Below are 22,505 nucleotides of genomic sequence, written 5' to 3'. Positions count from 1 at the left end.
GACACCCCGCAGTGATCGCGGCCCCCCCGCCCTGCCCGATGGACACCAGCCTGACACCCCGCAGTGATCGCGGCCCCCCCGCCCGCCCTGCCCGATGGACACCAGCCTGACACCCCGCAGTGATCGCGGCCCCCCCCGCCCGCCCTGCCCGATGGACACCAGCCTGACACCCCGCAGTGATCGCGGCCCCCCCGCCCCGCAGCTACGTCCCTCAGAGCGGGACAGTAAATGCACAATTTCTCTGTTTCAGTTTCAGCAGATCAATCCGCCGCAGAGTTCCTAGCCTGTCACGGTCTATTCATATTGAAGAGACCAGTGATCAGGCTTCAGCTGTGCAGTGCACTGCGGCTGATTAATCCGCCAAACCCGAAACAGAGAAAATAGTCCACTTACTGTCCCCCGCTCCCACAGAATTCAGGGGGGCCAGAGACAAAAATAAATAAATAGTGTCACAACACTTTTCCATGACTTTTCCAAAACTTAGTAATTTTGCCCATTTTCCAGGACTTTTCCAGGCCTGGAAAGTGTCATGTCAAAATCCCATGACTTTTCCAGGATTTTCATGACCGTACGAACCCTGCTTAGTATTCTGTGGCAAAAAAGTGCTCTTGCCCCCAGAGAGATCCTTGATCTCATCCAAGGTGGCCCCAAACAGGCGATTCCCTTGAAAGGGGAGATTAGCCAAAGCTTTTTTGGAACCTTGATCCGCCGACCAGCACTTTAACCACAACACACGCCTGAGGACCACTGCTGAAATCGATACACGCCCCAACAATGGAGTGGTGTCCAGAGCGGCGTCGCAGACAAACTGTAGCCCTTGTATCATCTGCTCCAGCAAGTCCGATACTGCCGGGGGGATACTTCTCCCCTCTAGGTCACGGCGTAACAACTTGGTCCATTCTGTCAATGTTTGTGAAACCAGACCAATGGCAACCACTGGCCTAAAGGCTGACCCTATCAGGGAAAAAATGGAGCGGGATAAAGCTTCCGCCTTACGATCCACCGGATCCCTAAAAGACGGAGCGTCCTCCAACGGGATAACAGTAGCTTTATTTAGTCTGGAAATCGGTGAATCCACCGATGGTGGTACCGTCCATTTTTTAAGGAGGGATTCCTCAAACAGATAGCGCCTAGCAATCCGTTTGGAAATACCAGGGGTTCGTTTTGGACGACCCCATTCCTCTTTAATTATATTACCAAAACATTTGGGCAAGGGAAACACCTTCGCCATCTTAGTAGGTTTGAGAGTACCAAAAAGAATTTCAGCATCCGCTACCTCTGCCGGTGTAACCTCAAGTCTTAAGGTTTCCCGGACAGACACAATTAGTGCATCCACCAACGCTTCTTCTTGTGCTATGGCGGAGGCAGAAACGTCCTCACTATCTGAGGAGACGGTACCCAAGACACGAGCCCCAGAAGAGGGACCTGCAGCAGCAGCGACAGGCTCAGAATCTGTATCTGATATGTCAGATGAAATAGGGGTAGGCGGGGGTCGTTTCTTTCCCCCCCCCGTCCCTGACAGGCCACCTCCACCCGGGATACAGAAGACTCCAGGACCGCTGATAATGCATCTATAGTAAGTGGAGAGTTGGAGGGTCCCGTGGTCACCTCGAGGGGATCAGGTGGGGATACATGTGTCGCAGGGTCCATGGCAAAGCCAGGAACCTCTCAGCAAACAAATGACAAAATTTGAAACAAAAGAAAAAAACTTTTTCTCTTTAAAGTAATCCCTCAGCGCAATAGCGCCCCTCAGTGACCACTTGCTTTGGAGCCCCCACAGAGAGAGAAGAGACACCCCCAAGGCTTACCACCTGATGCACAGAAGTTCCTACCGGACTGCCCTCAGCGCTGTCTTTACAGGACAGGAAGTCTTGTGGATTGATCTACCCGGGTAAAGGAAGCGGCCCCGTCCCTTCCGGCACTCCCACCGCTGCTCCACGAGGCTGGGTGGATCCAAGATTGCCGCCGCCATAGCGGGGACATCTAGGCTACACCAAAATGGCGGCCCCGCGTGGCCCACGATAGAATGGCGCTCCGCGCGTTTGCAGCCGACCGAGTTACACTGGTAACGCCCGCGGCCCCATACCTGACCATTTTAGTCATGGCTTCCATGCTGCAGCCGACCGATCGCTCAAAAGGCTGGTGTTCCGTGCTGCAACTGACCGAACAACCGGTAGGTATCTGACAATCTGCATAATCGTCTTAGTGAAAATGCCTGCTGCGCCATCCCCATCCCTGACAAACCTTGAAAGGATGGTGTTTCGTGCGCCCTGACAAACCTTAGCGATTAAACGGTAAGTGTCTGACAAACTGAATGACCGATTTACTAGTAATGCGGCCCCATACTCCATCCTTTACAAACCCTAGTCATGGATCCTTTGTCGTGACTTTTACAGGATAGTAAGTCTCTAACCAAGCCTCCTGGAGTCTTTACAGGACAGGTCTTACTTACCAACCCCTAATAGGTGGGGAAGATAGGAGGAGTATGTTACCGGATAGAGGGGACCCCGGGATTATGAGGGTCCGATTTATCCCACGGAGGGGGCCCGCGTCCATCCGACAGAGGGAGAGGGGGAACATTCTACTCACCATACCGGAACAGGCGGGCACCAACTCCTGACAGAACCCTTCTCCACCGTGGTGGGGGGGGGGGGGCTGTCGCCCAACACAGACGCCACGACTCAAATTCAGATTGGTCGTAGGCGTCCTGGCGAGACGTTTAACTCGCAGGGCCAGTCCCCGACCAGTGGGACTATGTCGCGGCCGACCCAGCGCGGAGCTAGGGTCTGCACGCGTTCGCAAGCCGGCTGGGGTGACCACTGGACCTCAACATCCAGCCCATCGACCAGCTCCAGCATAATTGCTTGAATGTGTCGCGGCCGACCCAGCGTGGAGCCGGAGCCTGCACGTGCTTGTAGGCCGGCTGGGGTGACCACTGGACCTCAACATCCAGCCCGTCGCCCAGATCCGGCATAATTGCTTGAAGATCTCACAGGAACAACTGGAGAAAAAAAGCTAACTAAAAAGGATTTATCTAAAAAATCTTGCCAGGACCAAAGATCCCAGCAAGGAACTTAGGTCCTTACTCCTGACTAGACAGAAAAAAACTAACATCCTGTAGCAGGGAGAGAGAGGATATACCCTCTGGGACTGCCCCTAAGGTGTGGCCAGAAAGTTTTCTTCTGCCTAGTGTCCTACTCCTGTAGAGGGCAGTATAACCCAATTGATATTAATCAAGAGGACTGCGTCTGTCAATGAGCGACAGAGAAAGACAGGTTATCTCCCAATAACCTCTGACCCGTAAGGCATCTGACAGCTAGCTTGTCTTCCATAGGAGCGAACGTGAATATGTATGATCTTATTTCGATCGGTATTTTATTTCTCATCTCATCTTTCTAGAGACATATCTTGGCTGTGTTTACAATTATGAATTTGTGTGGGAATGTATTACAGTTCTAATGTAGAGCTGGGCAGTGTGGTATTTACGACCCAGCCTGGTCAGTCTTAATGGCTTGCTCGTTTATGGCTTTACAACCTGGCCTGCCATCTGCCAGGCATCCTGTCTGCTGAGATAACAGCTCTTTTGAAGCTCGCATACTAATGTTAAGTGACCCAGGGAGTTAATTAGCTGGAGGAGAGAGGGAGGGGGGAATATCTCTGAGTACACCTTTGCTTGCTAGACTGTGTTACTGAACAACATGGATGCCCGTGGTGACAAAATGGTGTCCCAGCGCACGATACCATTACACTAATAATACTATTTTCATTACTAAAGCGCAAACTGAAGGAGCTGCCACTGCAGCTGTCTTCGCACTGAGATATGGGATCTTTTAGAGCACGCCGGGCAGGACACTGGCTGACACCACCCCAGTGCCTGGCACCCGGGGCGGGATAACCCCCGCACCATCTGTTGGTACGCCACTGATTCTTTCTTTGTCAAATCAACACCTGCTAGGTTGAAAATGCCACTTACTCCTTTTCCCTTCTTTTTTTGTTGTTGTACTCTCCTTCCGGCCCTACATCCCCGGGTCCTTGACTTACTGATGTGCCCCTCGGAGTTTGATAGACCTCCCGCCAAGGAATTGGATATTCTTGGCCCATGTCCATCATACAAGGTGGGTTGAAGGGACGGCCCCTCCAAGGTCTCCCTGCTCTCCCTCTCATCCTCCATCTGCCCCCCCCCCCCCCTGCCTAAAAAAGGACGTGGGGAGTAGGGTGTATATTTATCCCTATAATCCCCTAGAGGTTCGGACCTATTACTAATAGGCACATTAAAGGATTCACCCGAATAACCACAGGCATCCCCCTGGTTCCTAATCTGGGGTCTCTGGATCCTCCACTGGGTATTAAAATTAGCCTCTCCATGTTGATTGTATATATTATCAGGGGGGTATGCAAAACTCCTCCCTTGATCTTAATACACCTCTTTATGTGGTTGAGGATAATTGGAAGTACTATTATTAATGTAACCCCGAGAGTGATTCTGGGCGGGCGAGGGCAACCCCTTCCTTCCCCGGAGACAGTGCAGTCTACGCCACTTATAAGAGGGATGATGTATTCATTTTTTGCCCTTGATAATATTAACAAAATCTTTTTCCGTCTTATTTTATCAGAGGTGGTTTATGGATTTATTTTTATTCAGATTTTGTGATTATTGATCATGTTTTTTGCAGTATTGGATTTTGTGGTGATAATAGGTTTCACACAGTGCTTACATAATTTATGGGTTTGTGTGTGGAATTTTATTATTCATTGTATTTTATGTCGTTTCATGGTTTTAATTTTGTGAGATTTTATATATGGGGGTTAACCTTACTAAAATATTTTCTTTGTTGAACATTTATTTGGGGACCTGATGGACTTGCTATCTTTGATGTATAAGATAGATTTATTTAACTATTGGGCTGAGGTCTAGTTCCCCTTAAGTAAATATATTTTAACTTGGGGGAGGTTTTGTTAAGGTATACTGCTCTAAGATTGCTGTGTGCCTGGTCCCGGATAATGGATATGTACGGCCACATCACCCTGAACGTGCCCGATCTCGTCTGATCTCAGAAGCTAAGCCGGGTAAGGCCTGGTTAGTAGCTGGATGGGAGACCGCCTGGGAATACCAGGTTCTGTAGCCATTTTTTTTTTTTTTTTGGGACACGAGCAGACTAAACTATCAGTTCCTGGAGTGAAGAGGGATGGTGTGGAGAGAATTGCTTATTCCAGGATCACTGCTTTTATCTGCCTAAAAAGACCCAGTCTGGGGTGGTAATTGAGATCTTGGTCGCATTCAAAGGATATAATGTGCCTTTTTCCCATAGTTTTCTGTTGAGTGCATTACCATTGGGAGAGGCTGCACGTGGTGAGGTGAAGGACTATTTACATTGTTTATAGGATTTCCCTCACATGGTGCACTTCAGGATCATTCCCCATTAATTGGACTTGTTTATAGAGCATTTACAGAGCATTTATAGACATATTTATTGTTGTTCTATAATTTATCCCAATACTGCAAATTCTATTTATTGTGTATTTTATTTTATTTTTGGATTTAATATCATGGGTGTACTTGGAATATAGTTCACATTCAGATTTACCATGTATATATGATTTATCAGCGCCGCCTGGTGGTCTGGGTCCTTTGATCCAATTCACCCTTTTATTTTTAAGACCATTGCATAACTTACACAAAAACCCAAATGTGTGTCTTTTACCTCACACCCCCCGACACACATATTTATAACATTTCAGTTTACTGTATCATACCCTTTATCACTGCTTTTGGGCCAGTTGTCACATCAGGTTTCTTCTTAATCTTTTCTGTCCTAGGAGGCCTAAGGGCAGAAAAAGAGTTAAAGGTATAATTAGGGACAGTATAAAGTATATACAGTAAGTTGACTGCAAAATAATTTTTAGAAAGCACTCAAAATCGAAAAGGAAGCTGTCCATTCACATCTAATTAAACCTTTAAAAGTAGAACTCAAGGTACAGGTACAACATAATTTCAATAAGGCTCCTTTCACACTTATGCAACCTAAAAGTTGCCCGATTTTAACGCAATTTTGACTGGACTTGAAGCAATGCCTATGTCTATGGAACTCAAAACCCATTAAAATCGGCCCAAAGTAGTGCAGGGACTACTTTGAAGTTGTTGTGGCTTGAAGTCGTACAGATATGAACGGTACTCATTAGAGATCACGGAGTGCGACATGTCATGTGACTTTGCAATCCCCAGTTGCAGGACAAGTGTTAAAGGGGCCTAAATGGTTATGGGAAGGAATTTTCTTAGCTACTGCACTGCAAAAAAAGAATCCAAATCTATTTACAGATAAGCAAAATCCACTAAAGTGTTTTTAAACTAAAGATTTAAACTTCTGGCAGGTTTTTACAGGATTGGGATATGCATTTGTCACTTCCAGCTTTTGGAGCGTAGGTGGAACGCATAACGGCGTCCCCTGCTTGGAAGGAGCTCCGATCGAGCTGAATGTTGCTTTTTAAATTTTCAATCACTGTTGTCTTTTAATAAAATAATTTTTTGAAATACTACACCATAAAGAGGTGTTCTTATCGCCCCTACATACATTATCCGGATACCCACATATATAATTGGTGACACCAATATATGGCAATCAAAGTGGAAACCTTATCTATCTGGACATTGCATCTATCTTTTTTTTTTCCAATAAGATTTTATTGAGAATAAAGAAAGTACAATACAGCAATGGTAAACATTAGTAGTGGAGTAGAAATGAACAACATAGAAGTTTCTTCATAAGTAACACTCTTCTTGCTACAATACAGAGGAAAAAAAAAAATGTTTTGATCATAGAGGTCGAGGCTAAACAGAGTGGGGGTATGGAAGAGGGGGCTAGGGTATGGGGGAGTCAGAGTGTCCACAGAGTTGAACTTCGGAAAAGCATCTTGTAATTTGCGTACAATCATGAAGGTTGAATCCTAAGGAGTCATTGTTGTAGCCCCTGAAGCAGGGCTATGAACCAGTGTGGGGTGCCCTATGAGCCTAGGAGAGCATTATTCTTAAGAGAATTGGTTTACCATACCATGGATCCCTGGCTCATTAGCCTGTGTGAGGTGTTCTATATATCATATTTGATACGGCTCTCCCAGCACAACCCAATAGATAAGTCAAAATATATACCATAGCTAAACTGTAATGACGATTAATAAAGCCCTTCAGTGAGGGTTTTGGGTATTGCCTGTACCCATAAGGTCAGAGTACTGTTTCGTCGTTTGGAACTGAGTTCAGCATGCCCATGTGTCCTAGAACTTCGTTGGAGTGTCTCCAGCTATGTGTATGAGTTCCTCCGTTTCTGATATTTTATTTATCCTTTTGAACCATCCCGTCATAGAGGGGACGTGATTAGATCCCTAATGTAGAGGGATGCATAGTTTAGCTGCGTTAAGGGTCTTACGGCAGATGGCATGTGGAATGTTAAAAGTGGTGGAGTAGAAATTGCATAGGATTGTAATCCAAAGAGTATGAGGATATTTTTGATATAATCTGATGGACTTGAGACCAGAAAGTTTGTATTCGTGGGCATTCCCACCAGATATGAAGTAGTGATCCTGACTCCTGAGAGCAGCGCCAACATGTATTTGGTGTTGAAGGGTTGATGTGATGAAGGAGCGCTGGTGTTCTGTACCACCGGGTTATGATTTTGTAGTTTTCTTGGATTGTGACATTTACAGACCCTTTATGTGCTATGGTGAAAATGCGTTCCCAGTCGCCATCTGAGAGTTGTGTGTAGGTCTCGTTCCCAGGAAAGGCATGCTTTCCCAGATTTCAAGGGTGTCTTCTCGAAGAGCATACCATGGAGCGCCGAAATCATATGTCTTTGGGGTGTGGGCTGTGAGCATAGAGATTCAAGTTAGGTAAGGGGGCAGGATACTTGTTTATCTCGGTCAAGGTCTTTCATAAAGTGTCTGATTTGTTGGTAAAGCCAGAACAGGAAGGTTTTGGCTCTCGTCAGTGTGGAAATGTCAGTAAGTTCTAGAATTACGCCATTTTTAAAGAAAGGTTGAGCTTTCAGATGAGAATGTAGCCAATTACTACAAGCAAGGGACATATTCATACCTGGAAGGAAAGCAGGGTTAATGTTGATGGGGGTGAGAGGATCAGGGTTCGAGGACAGTTTGAATTTTGAGCAAACCGACTTGAAGCTATTCAAAGTCGCTACAAGAAAATAACAAGAGAAGGGCGCACCTTGTGCATTACCACTTAAAAGTTTATTAAAATCAAAGAAGAGTAGCGTACAATATACTCACAAACGTTGCATATGAACAAGCATATAGGAAATGGGCACCGCTCGCTTCCAGGACAGTTCTCTACTGCTGGCTAGCGTGATGGCGTCCTCAAAACCTGATGTGGCTTACTCGTTTCAAGGGAGAACCCTCTTCCTCAGAGCCAAAATCTCCACTGACCCACCATGTACTCCTAGGAAGTTATATAGCCAGTGGGCACCGCCCACACCACCCCGCCCCTGCCCTGGGAGGGGCAAAAGGTTAGGGACAGGTGTAGGATATAACAAACTGGGGTGCGTGTCCCAATGGTCAGGTGCATGCAATAGATGATGTTCATAATATGGCAATAGTACTGAGTGCAAACAACAAGGATAGCATGATGGTAATGGCCCAAAAGTCGTGTATGGATGCTGGTGATACAGGAGAAAGAAATATATGTATACATAAATAGTAAACAAATACATAGACAATGACAGATGATAGTTAATGCTGAAGCATTATACTCAAAAGTATCATTAGGAAACAATGATCCATAGAGGTTAATAGATCAGTATATGATCATATGGATACCATTATTGGTGACAGACAATTCTGCTAAAAACTGATATTTAAAAAACAAGGGTAAAACACATGCATAATCAGACATCAGTAGATTGTGTTACAAACTCATTCCCCCAAAAAGCTAAACAGCGGAAGAATAGTGATGATAAACCTGCGCTGAGCATTGCAGTATGAATGCTGCATGCTCACATCCAAATGTGTGCACGGTGCATCAGGGCACCACAGAAGCCCATAGGAAAAGGTACTCACAAGGGAGCCTTGGATGCTGCTGGGTGAGGATTTCCCTGACATCGGTGGGTGCTTGTGAATCAAGGAGTGGATTCAGGTGGGTCCAGTGTTGTTACCAGCATTCCAAGCCGTATATTGTGGGCCTGGAACACACACACTTCTGGGGGGGCGGGGCTTGCGTTCCATGGCTTCAAAGGTTACTTCTGTCACTTCCGTTTCTGCCCCTGGTTTTGAAGATTTTACCATCTGTGGAGGTGACTTCCTTTTTCGGTGGCACATGTGTATGCAGGTACCACAATTGCTCACTCCACACCTGTAGCTACCCTTTTGGTCGAACACAGGGAGCCAAGAGTTGCTAAGCCCGTTCCTCTTGATCTTTCTGACCCTACTTTGGGCCACTATGCTCCTCAAGTCTTTAGGCTTCCTAAAGATAAGTGGGGGATGGGAAGGCAGGTGGTCTTTTAGGACAGGGTCTTGTTTGAGGATACTCCAATTTTTCTTCTGGGTCTTCTGGATTCAGGGGGCTCCATTGTTGTGCCCACTGGTTATATAACTTCCTAGGAGTGCATGGTGGGTCAGTGGCGATTTTGGCTCAGAGGAAGAGGGTCCTCCCTCGAAATGCGTAAGCCACATCAGGTTTTGAGGACGCCATCACGCTATCCAGCAGTAGAGAAGTGTCCTGGAAGCGAGCAGTGCCCATTTCCTATATGCTTGATCATATGCTATGTTTGTGAGTATATTGTACACTACTAGCCTTCCCTGATTTTAATAAACTGAAGTGGTAATGCACAAGGTTGGTGCGCCCTTCTCTTGTTGTTTTCTTGTAGTGCCTTTTGGATACCCTTGGTCCTGAGGGGGGCAGCAAGACCACTTCATTTGTGTCAAAAAACCACCTAGGACATTCACCTTCCCGCATACCACTCGAGCGCAGGAGAGATATTGTTTTTTGGAAATCATTTCTATTCAAAGTCGGACCGATTAGCGGGTGGTCTTCAAGTGTGGAACGTATATAACCCAGAAGGATCCACGGTGTGGGGTCTAGCTCGAGAGGGCTGAATGAAGCTTCTATGGATACCCAGTCTTTGAGGTTAGCATGGACAGCCCAGTCCACAATTCTGGCAAGGTGGCAGGCCTACCAGTAGTGTTGCAGGTCAGGAAGTCCAACACCTCCCTTCTGTCTGGGGTCTGTTTAACTGTTCAAAGCTAATACCGCTTTGAACATTCAGCGCTTGGAATTTGCCAAAATTAATTTTGAGGTTAGATAGTTTCCAGAATAGGTCAAAATCTTTAAGTAAATTGGGGATAGATATGTGTGGGTCTTGAAGGAAGAGGAGTATGTCATCTGCGAATGCAACCAGTTTATATGTTTGATCTGCTATTGTTAGGCCTTTAATATTTTGGTTGGATCTGAGGCATCGCAGTAAGGGTTCTAGGGTGAGCACGAAGAGAATCGGCGAGAGTGGGCAGCCCTGCCTTGTACCATTTTGTATGGAGAAGGCATTCGACAGGTGACCATTTACGCTCACTCTGGCTGTCGGTGAGTCAAAGAGTGACATTATGAAAGAGAGCATTTTATTTTGTAGTACCATATGTTGCAGGACCGCAGACCGATGGTCCCAGGCCAGCCTGTCGAACGCCTTCTCCACTTCGAATGACAAAAAAAAAATGGATTTTTGTAAAATCTTACCGTAAAATCCTTTTCTCTTAAGCTCATTGACAGACGCAGTCCTCTTGATTAATATCAAATAGGGTTATACTGCCCTCTACAGGAGTAGGACACTAGGCAGAAGGAAAACGTTCTGGCCACACCTTAGGGGCAGTCCCAGAGGGTATATCCTCTCTCTCCCTGCTACAGGATGTCAGTTATGTCACAAAGCAGTGTCAGAGAATTTAACCCAACCCAACTCAAAAGTAGATGGGCGGGTACTGCGTCTGTCAATGAGCTTAAGAGAAGAGGATTTTACGGTAAGATTTTTCAAAAATCCATTTTTCTCTGTCGCTCATTGACAGACGCAGTCCTCTTGATTAATATCAAATCGGGACATCCCAAAGCAGTGCCACAAATGAGGGGTGGGATAACAGAAATCAAAATTTAAATCCAGAAGGCCCAACCGGTGCCGACTAGAAGTCTTAAAGGCTCATCAAACCAAAGGATGAGACTCAACTGAAAATCCAACAGAAAAAAACCCTCGAGGTAGACCAACGGTCTCCTCAAATTGCGGCCTGCAAAACCTTGCGGCCAAAAGAGGCATCCGACGATGCCATCACATCAACTTTATAAAATTTTGTAAAGGTATGAACCGACGACCAGGTAGCCGCCTTGCAAACCTGGACCACTGACGCCTGATGGCGGAAGGCCCAGGAAGCACTGAGCGCCCGAGTGGAGTGCGCCTTAACATGGAACGGAGGATTCCGACCCTTAATAGAATAAGCCTGTACCACCGTCTGTCTGATCCATCTGGAGATAGTCGCGGCAGATGCAGGCAACCCCTTTTTGGGGCCATCCGTGATCACAAAAAGTGAATCCGTTTTACGAAACGAGTCCGTAGTTTTCAGGTATACCCTGATTGCCCGAACCACATCCAAGGAATGTAACGCACACTCCCGAGGATGACTGGGCTTAGGACATAGGGAAGGCAATACAATGTCCTCATTCAGATGAAACTCTGAAACCACTTTAGGAAGGAAGGATGGATTCGGACGAAGAACCACCTTATCCCTATGAACCACCAGATATGGGGCACGACAAGATAATGCGGCCAGTTCTGACACCCTGCGTGCAGAAGTAATGGCCACCAAGAAGGCCACCTTCTGGGATAAAGTAAGCAAGGGAATCTCCCTGATATTTTCAAAGGGAGGTTTCTGAAGAACCGACAACACTAAATTAAGATCCCAGGGCGGTAAGGGCGCGCGCACTGGCAGAGCCAGGTGCCGCACCCCCTGGATGAAAGTCCGCACCAAGGAATGAAGAGCCAAAGGTTTCTGAAAGAAGATTGCTAACGCTGAAACCTGACCCTTGATAGTACTCAAGGCCAGCTTCTGCTCAACTCCTTGTTGCAGAAAAGCAAAGATTCGGGTCACCGAATAGGCCCGTGGAGGAAATCCAAAGGATTCACACCACGCAATATAAGACCTCCATGTGCGATGATAGACTTTTCTAGAAGTCGCTTTCCTTGCTTTAATTAAAGTAGGAATAACTGAAGTGGACAATCCCTTGTCCTTCAGCACCTGAGTCTCAATAGTCAGGCCGTTAAAGCCAGCGATTGTAAAGCAGGATGGCAGATCGATCCCTGAGACCGCAGATCCTCCCTGAGAGGAAGTCTCTAGGGAGCGTCCGACCAGCCTGACGAAGTCGGCGTACTCGGGTTGACGAGGTCAGTCCGGAACTACCAGGATAACGAACTCCTTCCACCTCTATCCTGCGAAGAAGCTTCAGCAGCAACCTGAGAGAAGGGAAGGCATACAATAGCTGATACTGTCCCCACGGGGCGATCAGCGCGTCTGCTGTGTTCGTTCGTGGATCTCGGGAGCGGGTTACAAAACTCCGCGCCTTCCTGTTGAGCCGAGCTGCCAACAGATCCACCTCCCGGGTTCCCCAATGAAGGCACCGCTGGTGAAATATCTCTGGATGCAAAGGCCATATCCCTTGATCCAGAATCCAACGGCTGACATAATCTGTCTGCCGATTTTCCACCCCCGGAGTGCATACTGCGGGGAGAGCCGGAACAAACCGTTCAGCCCAATGAAGAATGCTGGCCACCTCTATGGCCGCCAGGGCACTCTTGGTGCCACCTTGGTGATTGACATAAGCCACGGCCGTGGCCTTGTCCAACTGAATCCAAACCGGGTTGCCCTGAAGCTACTCGGTCCAGGGAATCAGACAAAGTCTGATCGCTCTCAGTTCCAATACATTTATCGGTAACCTGGATTCTGTCGGAAGAAATGACTTCTCCTGGCTGAGCATCGGAGACCGAAGCTACCAGACCAGAGACTCTATGGTCCGCTCGCTCAACCGGATCCGATTGTCCAGAGAATCGGGATTCCGATTCCATCTGAAAAGAATCTCCTTTTGTGATCTTTTGCAAAAGTGAAGAAAACGTTCTGCTCAAGGAGCGGGAATTGCCGCCCCCTGTTGCATCAAGTCTATTACTGCTCCCCGCAAAGCTTTTAAGCTATCCGGGGATAGTCGAATGTTGGAAGGGAAGAATCGCACCGGTAGAAGTGATCGAAACTTGATTTTTTATCCCGACCGCATGACCTCGCAAACCCCTTTGTCTGGGATTCTGGAAAGCCATGGATCCGGAAACCGGTGAAGACGTCCCCCCACCCCAGAGATGGGTGGGGGCGCACCTTCAGGCTGTCTTCTCTTCAGGTTTGGCTGAGTCGGGCTTTTGTTTTCCCGACCAGCGCCCTCTGAAACCCCCTGAAGGGGCTTTGGAGGACTTCCCCTTATCGCCCGCCCCAGCGGAGCGAACAAACTTTTTATGAGCGGAAAAGGAAGGTCCTCGCCTGTTACGAGGTCCTTTACCTTTAGCTGTCTGTGGTAAAAAAGTGCTCTTACCCCCAGTGAGATCCTTTATAATCTCATCCAAGGTGGCCCCAAACAGGCGATCCCCCTTAAAGGGAAGATTAGCCAAAGTCTTTTTGGAACCTTGATCAGCCGACCAGCACTTTAACCATAACACGCGTCTGAGAACCACTGCTGAAACAGATGCACGCCCTAGCAAGGGAGTGGCGTCCAGGGCGGCGTCACAGATGAACTGTAGCCCCTGTATAATCTGCTCCAGCAAATCTGATACTGCCGGGGGGATACTTCTCCCCTTTATGTCACGGCGTAACAATTTGGTCCATTCTGTCAATGTTTGTGAAACTAAACCAATGGCAATCACTGGCCTAAATGTTGACCCTATCAGGGAAAAAATGGAGCGGGATTCAGCTTCCACTTTTCGATCCACCGGATCCCTAAAGGACGGAGCGTCCTCCAACGGTATAACAGTGGCTTTATTTAGTCTGGAAATTGGTGGGTCCACCACTGGTGGTATCGTCCATTTCTTAAGGAGGGATACCTCAAACGGATAGCGTCTAGCAATGCCTTTGGAAATAGCAGGGGTTCGTTTTGGATGATCCCATTCCTCCTTAATTAGGTTACCAAAACATTTGGGCAAGGGAAAAACCTTCGCCATTTTGGTAGGCTTGCTGGTACCAAAGGGAATCTCAGTGTCATCTACCTCTGCCGGTGTAACCTCAAGACTTAAGGTTTCCCGGACAGACATGACTAGTGCGTTCACTAACGCTTCTTCTTGCGCTATGGCGGAGGCAGAAACGTCCTCCTCACTATCTGAGGAGACCGTACCCGAGACAGCAGCCCCAGCAGAGGGACCTGCAGCTGCAGTGACCAGCTCAGAATCCGTATCTGTAGTATCAGATGAAATAGGGGTAGGCGGGGGTCGCTTCCTTGACCCCCGTCCCTGACAGGCTACCTCCACCCGGGATACCAAAGACTCCAAAACTGCTGATAATGCATCAATCACAAGCGGGGTACTGGAGGGTCCTGCGGCCACCTCGAGGGGATCAGGTGGGGATATATGTGTGGAAGTGTCCATGATTATACAAGACACTTGCCAGCAAACAAAAAAATAATTTCAAAGAAAAAACTTTTTTTTTTTTTTGTTAATCCCCCAGCGCAACAGCGCCCCTCAGTGTTACCTGCTTGGACCCCACAGAGAGAGAGAGAGACCCCAAGGCTCACCACCTGATGCACAGAAGTTTCTATCAACCTGCTCCCAGCAGTGTCTGTTACAGACAGGAAGTCTTTGGCTTGCTTTCCCGGGTAAAGGAGGCGGCTCCGCCCCTTTACACGCCTTCCGGCGCCTCCCAATTACTCCTCGAGGTGTTTGGTCATCTCAAACGTGGCCGCCCCCATGCTGGAGACACGAGGCTACGCCAAGATGGCGGCCCCGCGCGACCTGCGGGAAAATGGCGGCGGCTTGTGGAGGATGGCAGCGGTTTGTGCAAAATAGCAGCGGCCTGCAGGAGGTAGTCATCGGCCTGTGCGGCCTGCGGGAGGTGTACGGCCTGTGGGAGGATGGCGGCCTGCGGATGGCAGTAGTCCAGGCACAGGCATCGGCCTGTATTGCACCTTATGTATCAGGTAAGATGTTATCACCCTCTTACATGGCCATCCTAATAGTAATGCCAGCCACTGACTACAGTCATGATCCCTTACAGTGCCCCTCATACAGTGACCGATTGTCAGCTCCCAAACCAAGCCTTCTGGTTCCTAATAACTAAATCACCCTCAAGAGGGGGATCTGTGACACCTGTTATAGGATAGAGGAGGGATCCAGGATTCCGGTCATCCCAGGGAGGGGCCCGCGTCCACCCACAAACCCGACAGGGGGAGAGGGGGAACATTTTACTCACCATACCGGAACAGGCGGGCACCAATTCCTGACAGAACCCCTCTCCACCGAGGTGGGGGGGCTGTCGACCAATACGGACGCCGTGACTCAGTTTCCAACTGGTCGTCGGCGTCCAGGCGAGACGTTCAACTCGCAGGGTCAGTCCCCGTCCAGTGGGACTATGTCGCGGCCGACCCAGCGTGGAGCTAGGGCCTGCACGCGCTCGTAGGCTGACTGGGGTGACCACTGGATCCTAACATCCAGCCCGTCGTCCAGTTTCAGCATACTTGCTTGAAGATCTCACAGAACAACTGGAGAAAAAAGCTGCCTAAAAAAATGTTTCTAAAAAAAAAAAATCTTGCCAGGACCAAGATCCCAGCAAGGAACTTAGGTCCTTACTCCTAACTAGACCGAAAAAACTGACATCCTGTAGCAGGGAGAGAGAGGATATACCCTCTGGGACTGCCCCTAAGGTGTGGCCAGAACGTTTTCCTTCTGCCTAGTGTCCTACTCCTGTAGATGGGCAGTATAACCCGATTTGATATTAATCAAGAGGACTGCGTCTGTCAATGAGCGACAGAGAAAACTATTTTGTGATGAGGTAAGCCAATGAAGTAAGTTGATTGCATTGATAGTGTTGTCTCTTGCCTCTCTTCCTGGTATGAATCCTACTTGATCTTTCGTTATTAGGGAGGTTAGTAGCGTTTGGATGCGATTTGCAAGAATCTTGGCAAAGAGTTTTATATCAACATTTGGTTATCAAAAAACAGCGCTCGCAAAAAATACCGATGGTGCAACTCTCAAAAATTAGGTGTATACCAGTGTTATAATAATAAACATATATGAACATATGAAAACAAAGTACAATTGTGCTATAGTGCAGTGATATTTTGTGCACCTGTAAATAAATACAATGGTATTAAAAAATGTCCCATATACTGTGCAAATGAAAAAAGTCCAGTAAGCTGTGCAAATTATATTACAAGGTGCTGGAAGTGCAAAAAAATGGATTTTTGTAAGATCTTACCGTAAAATCCTTTTCTCTTAAGCTCATTGACAGACGTAGTCTTCTTGATTCTCAAGAGCTGGGTTATGTTTTCTCCGCAGGAGTAGGACTAGGCAGAAAGACAAAACGTTCTGGCTCCACCTTAGGGGCAGTCCCTGAGGGTATATCCTCCCTCTCTCTGCTACAGGGAATCAGTTCTGTTCTAAAGCAGTAACAGAGAATTTAACCCAACCCAACTCAATGATAGAGGGGCGGGTACTACGTCTGTCAATGAGCTTAAGAGAAAAGGATTTTACGGTAAGATCTTACAAAAATCCATTTTTCTCTATCGCTCATTGACAGACGTAGTCTTCTTGATTCTCAAGAGCTGGGACATCCAGAAGCAGTGCCACAAATGAGGGGTGGGATTGACAAAAATCAAAATCCAATCTAGAAGGCCCAACTGGTGCCAAACTAGAAGTTTTAAAGGCTCATTATAAACAAAGAATGAGACTCAAAAGAAAAATTTCCAACGGAAAAAACCCTCGAGGCAGACCACTGGTCTCCTCAAATGGCGGCCTGCAAAACCTTGCGGCCAAACACGGCATCAGATGATGCCGTTACATCAACTTTATAATGTTTTGTAAAGGTATGCACCGACGACCAGGTAACCGCCTTGCACACCTGGACCACTGACGCCTGATGGCGAAAGGCCCATGACGCACTAAGTGCCCGAGTGGAGTGCGCCTTAACAGGGAACGGGGGGCTCCCGACCCTTAATAGAATAAGCCTGTACCACCGTCTGTCTGATCCATTTGGAAATGGTCGCGGCAGATGCAGGCAACCCCTTTTTGGGTCCATCCGGGATCACAAAAAGTGAATCCGTCTTGCGAAACGAGTCTGTCGTTTTTAAGTATACCCTGATCGCCCGGACCACATCCAAGGAGTGTAAAGCAAACTCCCGAGGATGACTGGGCTTAGGACACAGGGAAGGTAATACAATTTCTTCATTCAGATGAAATTCTGAAACCACTTTTGGTAGGAAGGATGGATTCGGACGAAGAACCACCTTATCTCTATGAACCACCAGATATGGGGAACGACAAGATAAAGCGGCCAGTTCTGACACCCTGCGTGCAGAAGTGATAGCCACCAAGAAGGCCACCTTCTGGGACAACGTAGGTAGAGGAATCTCCCTAATATCTTCAAAGGGAGGTTTCTGAAGAACCGACAATACTAAATTAAGATCCCAGGGTGGTAACGGCGCGCGCACTGGCGGAGCCAGATGTCGCACCCCCTGGATGAAATTCCGCACCAAGGAATGAGTAGCCAAAGGCTTCTGAAAGAAGATAGCTAATGCTGAGACCTGACCCTTGATAGTACTCAAGGCCAGTTTCTGCTCAACCCCTTGTTGCAGAAAAGCTAATATTCGACTAACCGAATAAGACCGTGGACGGAACCCCAGAGGTTCACACCATGCAATGTAGGACTTCCATGTACGATGATAAATCTTTCTGGAAGTCGCTTTCCTTGCTTCAACTAGAGTAGGAATAACTGAAGCTGACAATCCCTTGTCCTTCAGCACCTGGGTCTCAATAGCCAGGCCGTTAAAGCCAGCGATCGTAAAGCAGGATGGAAGATCGGTCCCTGAGACAGTAGGTCCTCCCTGAGAGGAAGTCTCCACGGGACGTCCGCCACCAGTCTGACCACGTTGGCGTACCAAGCTCGACGAGGCCAGTCCGGAGCTACCAGAATTACTGGAATTCCTTCCTCCTCTATCCTGCGAAGAAGTCTTGGCAGTAACGCGAGAGGAGGGAAGGCATACATTAGCTGGTATTGCCCCCACGGGGCGATCAGTGCGTCTGCGGTCTCTGCTAGAGGATCGCGGGAGCGAGCCACGAATCTCTGTACTTTCCTGTTGAATCGTGATGCCAACAGATCCACATCCGGGGTGCCCCACCGTAGGCACAACTGGTGGAAAACGTCTGGATGGAGGGACCATTCCCCCTGATCCAGAGTCTGACGGCTGAGATAATCTGCCTGCCAATTCTCCAGCCCCGGAATGAACACCGCAGAGATCGCTGGAACAAATCGTTCCACCCAGCGAAGAATGCAAGCCACTTCTTTGGCCGCTCGGACACTCTTGGTGCCCCCCTGGTGATTGACATAAGCCACGGCCGTGGCATTGTCCGACTGGATCCGAACTGGGCTGCCCTGGAGCTGCTCGGTCCAGTGAATCAGACAAAGTCTAATCGCTCTCAGTTCCAATACATTTATCGGCAACCTGGATTCTTCCGGGGACCAAAGTCCCTGGACAGATAACTGAACGAGAATTCCTCCCCATCCGGATAGACTGGCATCCGTGGTCACTATCGTCCAATATATTGGCAGAAATGACTTTCCCTGGCTGAGCATCGGAGACCGAAGCCACCAGACCAGAGACTCTCTGGTCTGTTTGCTCAATCGGATCTGATTGTCCAGGGATTCCGGATTCCGATTCCATCTGAGAAGAATCTCTTGCTGAAGAATTCGGGTATGGGACTGGGCAAATGGGACTGCTTCGAAGGAAGCCACCATCAACCCCAGAACCCTCATGCAAGTCCGAAGGGAAGACCAGCTGTTGGATAGTAACAACTGGACTGCTGATTGAATCTTTCGGAGTTTCCCTACCGGAAGGAAAACTCTTGTCCTGACTGTGTCTAGAATTAGACCCAGATATTCGAGCCTCTGGGTGGGAACCAGAAATGACTTTTGCTGGTTCACCAGCCACCCGAATTCCTGTAAAGAAATCATAGTAATTTCTATGTTTTGTAGCAAGGTCTGAGGAGACTCTGCATGAAGCAGAAGATCGTCTAGGTAACCAAGAATCGATATGCCTCTTTGGCGCAGTAGTGCCAACATTGGGGCCAACACCTTCGTGAAGACCCGAGGAGCCGTGGCGAGACCGAAAGGTAACGCCACAAACTGATAGTGGTTCTCTTCTACGGAAAAGCGTAGAAACCGCTGATGTCCTGCGAAAATGGGAATGTGAAGATATGCGTCCTTGATGTCTATGGACGCTAGGACATCCCCTGGATGCAGGAAGGCTGCTACTGTGCGAATGGACTCCATTCTGAATTTTCTTATGTTGACAAAAGAATTGAGTGCCCTTAAGTCCAGAATTGGACGCACTTTGCCCTCTTTCCTGGGTATTGTAAATAGGTTTGAATAAAACCCCTGAAAACGTTCTGTCCGAGGAACGTGGACTACCACTCCTTGTTGTAGTAAATCCGTGACTGCTCTCCGCAGATCTTCTAAACGATCCGGGGATAGTCGAATATTGGAAGGGAAGAATCGCGCCGGTGGGAGAGATCGAAACTCGATCTTGTACCCTAACCTTATGACTTCGCAAACCCACTTGTCCGGGATTCTGGAAAGCCATGGATCCAGGAACCGGCGAAGACGTCCCCCCCACCCCAGTTATGGGTGGGGGCGCACCTTCAGGCTTTGGACGATTTATCTTCAGGTCTGGAGGGGGCGGGCTTTTGCTTGCCCGACCAACGACCCCTGAAGCCTCCTGAAGGAGCTTTGGCGGACTTAATTTTTTCACCCGCGGGACGAAAAAACCTCTTGTGAGCAGAAAAAGAAGGCCCTCGTCTTTGACGAGTTCCTTTACCTTTAAAATTTTGCGGTAAAAAGGTGCTCTTTCCACCCGTGAGATCCTTAATGATCTCATCTAAGTTGGCTCCAAATAGACGCTCTCCTAAAAAGGGGATATTAGCCAATGCTTTCTTGGAACCTTGGTCGGCTAACCAACCTTTTAGCCACAGTGTACGCCTGAGAACCACTGCTGAGACTGATGCTCGCGCCAATAATGGAGTGGCGTCTAACGCCGCATCACACACAAACTGTAACCCCTGTATCATTTGTTCCAACAAATCTGATACCGCCTGAGGGACCTCTTCTAAGTCCCGGCATAACCACCAGTTACAGCCTGCGAAACCAGACCAATAGCTATTATAGGTCTGAAAGCTGATCCAATCAAGGAAAACATGGTGCGAGACATAGCTTCTATCTTGCGATCCACTGGATCTTTAAAAGACGGAGCGTCTTCTAGAGGAATAACCGTGGCTTTATACAATCTAGCAATTGGTGAATCCACCACAGGTGGTTCTGTCCATTTCTTAATGAGGGTTTCCTCAAACGGATAACGCCTGTTAATGCGTTTAGAAATAGTAAAAGTGCGTTTTGGCAGACGCCATTCTTCGATTGGATTGCCAAAACATTTGGGCAATGGAAAAAAGTTTGCCACTTTGATGCGTTTTTTAGTCCCAAAAGGGATTTCAGTTTCAGCTATTTCCGACGGAATACCCTGTAATCTTAAGGTTTCTTGAACAGATACAATGAGTGCGTTTACCAACGCTTCCTCTCTGGCTATGGCTGATGCCGAAACATCCTCCTCACTGTCTGAAGAGACAGTACCCGAGACACCAATCCCAGATGAAGTACCTGCAACTGCAGAAATAGGCTCAGAGTCTGAATCCGAGGTTTCAGATAATAAGGGGTTAGGCGGGGGTCGCTTTCTTGCGCCCTGTCCCTGACAAGCCACTTCCACCCGGGACACAAAAGTTTCCATAATAGCTGACAATGATTCAATCGTCAGTGGGGTGCTGGAGGATCCTGCAGACCCCTCGAGGGGATCCGGAGGAGATACATGAGTGGCAGGGTCCATGTTAATTCAGGACACCTTTGCCAGAAAAAACAAAAAAACTTTTTTTTTTTTCTATGTGTCTCCCCCTAGCGCAATAGCGCCCCTCAGAGTACCTGCTTCTCGATCCCCACAGAGAGAGAGAGGGACCCCCAAGGCTCACCAACCGATGCAGTGAAGTTTCCAACCAACTGCAGTCAGCGTCTGTCTTTTACAGACTGGAAGGAGCTGTTGCTTTTTCCCGGGTAGAAGGACGTGGCTCCGCCCCCTGTGTACGCCTTCCGGCGTTCCCAGCTCTCCACGAGGTAGCTGGGCTCATGAAACATGGCCGCCCCCATACAAGAGACATAGGACTCCAAAAACATGGCGGCCGGCGTGACCTGAGGACATACATGCACTTGGTCTACGGCAAAATGGCGGCGAACCGCCGAAATCGTTTTCCCAGCACATCCACCTGCATCTCTGCTAAGTGGCGATATATGGATCTACAGGAGATACACTACAAATAAGGTAGGATTATACCTCCTATGTCTGCTGTAATGTTACAGTCTGCTGGGTAGAGTGTTAGCTCTCAAAACAAGTCCACTTCCCACAAACACATACTGTATTTACAAGGGGGACTTTTTAGTGTCAGATATATACTGACCATGTATGGAGGGGCCCATAATTCATACTGCCTCATAACGAGGAAAGAAAAAAGGGAACGTTTACTCACCATACCAAACCGACAGGCACCCTCTCTTCACAATACCCTCTCCACCGGGGTGGGGGGTTGTGGACCACTCCGGACGCCTCGACTCTCTGGTTCCTGGCGTCCAAGCGAGACTTTTAACTCGCAAGGTCAGTCCCTCCACTGGGACTCCGTCGCGGCCGACCCAGCGCGGAGCTCTGGTCTGCACGCGCTCGTAGGCAGAAACCGGGGTGACCACTGGATCTCAACATCCAGCCCGTCGCCCGGCCCTGCATACTTACTTGAATGTGTCGCGGCCGACCAAGCGCAATGCAATGGTCTGCGCGCGCTCGTAGGCCGGCTGGGGTGACCACAAGTGTCGCCCAGTCCGGCGTTTTTGCTTGAAGATCTCACAGGAAAAAAACACTGGAGAAAAACTACCTAAAAAATGTTTTTTCTAAAGAAAAAAATCTTGCCAGGACCAAAAGATCCCAGCAAGGAACTTAGGTCCTTACTCCTGACTAGACAGAAAAAAACTGATTCCCTGTAGCAGAGAGAGGGAGGATATACCCTCAGGGACTGCCCCTAAGGTGGAGCCAGAACGTTTTGTCTTTCTGCCTAGTCCTACTCCTGCGGAGACAACATAACCCAGCTCTTGAGAATCAAGAAGACTACATCTGTCAATGAGCGATAGAGAAAAGGTGCTTAAGGTGCCGATATAACAAA

General features: G+C 48.2%; 1 protein-coding gene across 1 annotated transcript in view; it reads right to left on the bottom strand.

Annotated features, from left to right (window-relative positions):
- HDGFL2 (HDGF like 2) overlaps window positions 1–22,505 on the bottom strand; it is a gene marked incomplete at its 3' end in the record, with an annotated part of 529,328 nt that overhangs the window by 259,994 nt on the left and 246,829 nt on the right. The window contains exon 11 of the mRNA XM_082254985.1: window positions 5,755–5,822. Coding sequence (XP_082111111.1) covers window positions 5,755–5,822 — 68 coding nt within the window. The remainder of the gene's footprint in view (window positions 1–5,754; window positions 5,823–22,505) is intronic.

The sequence above is a fragment of the Pelophylax lessonae genome (genome assembly GCF_965119305.1).
Source record: "Pelophylax lessonae genome assembly, chromosome: 1".
NCBI classification, from domain to species: domain Eukaryota; kingdom Metazoa; phylum Chordata; class Amphibia; order Anura; family Ranidae; genus Pelophylax; species Pelophylax lessonae.
The sequence above is the reverse complement of the archived record's forward strand: the minus strand, read 5'-3'. Positions and strand labels throughout refer to the sequence as shown.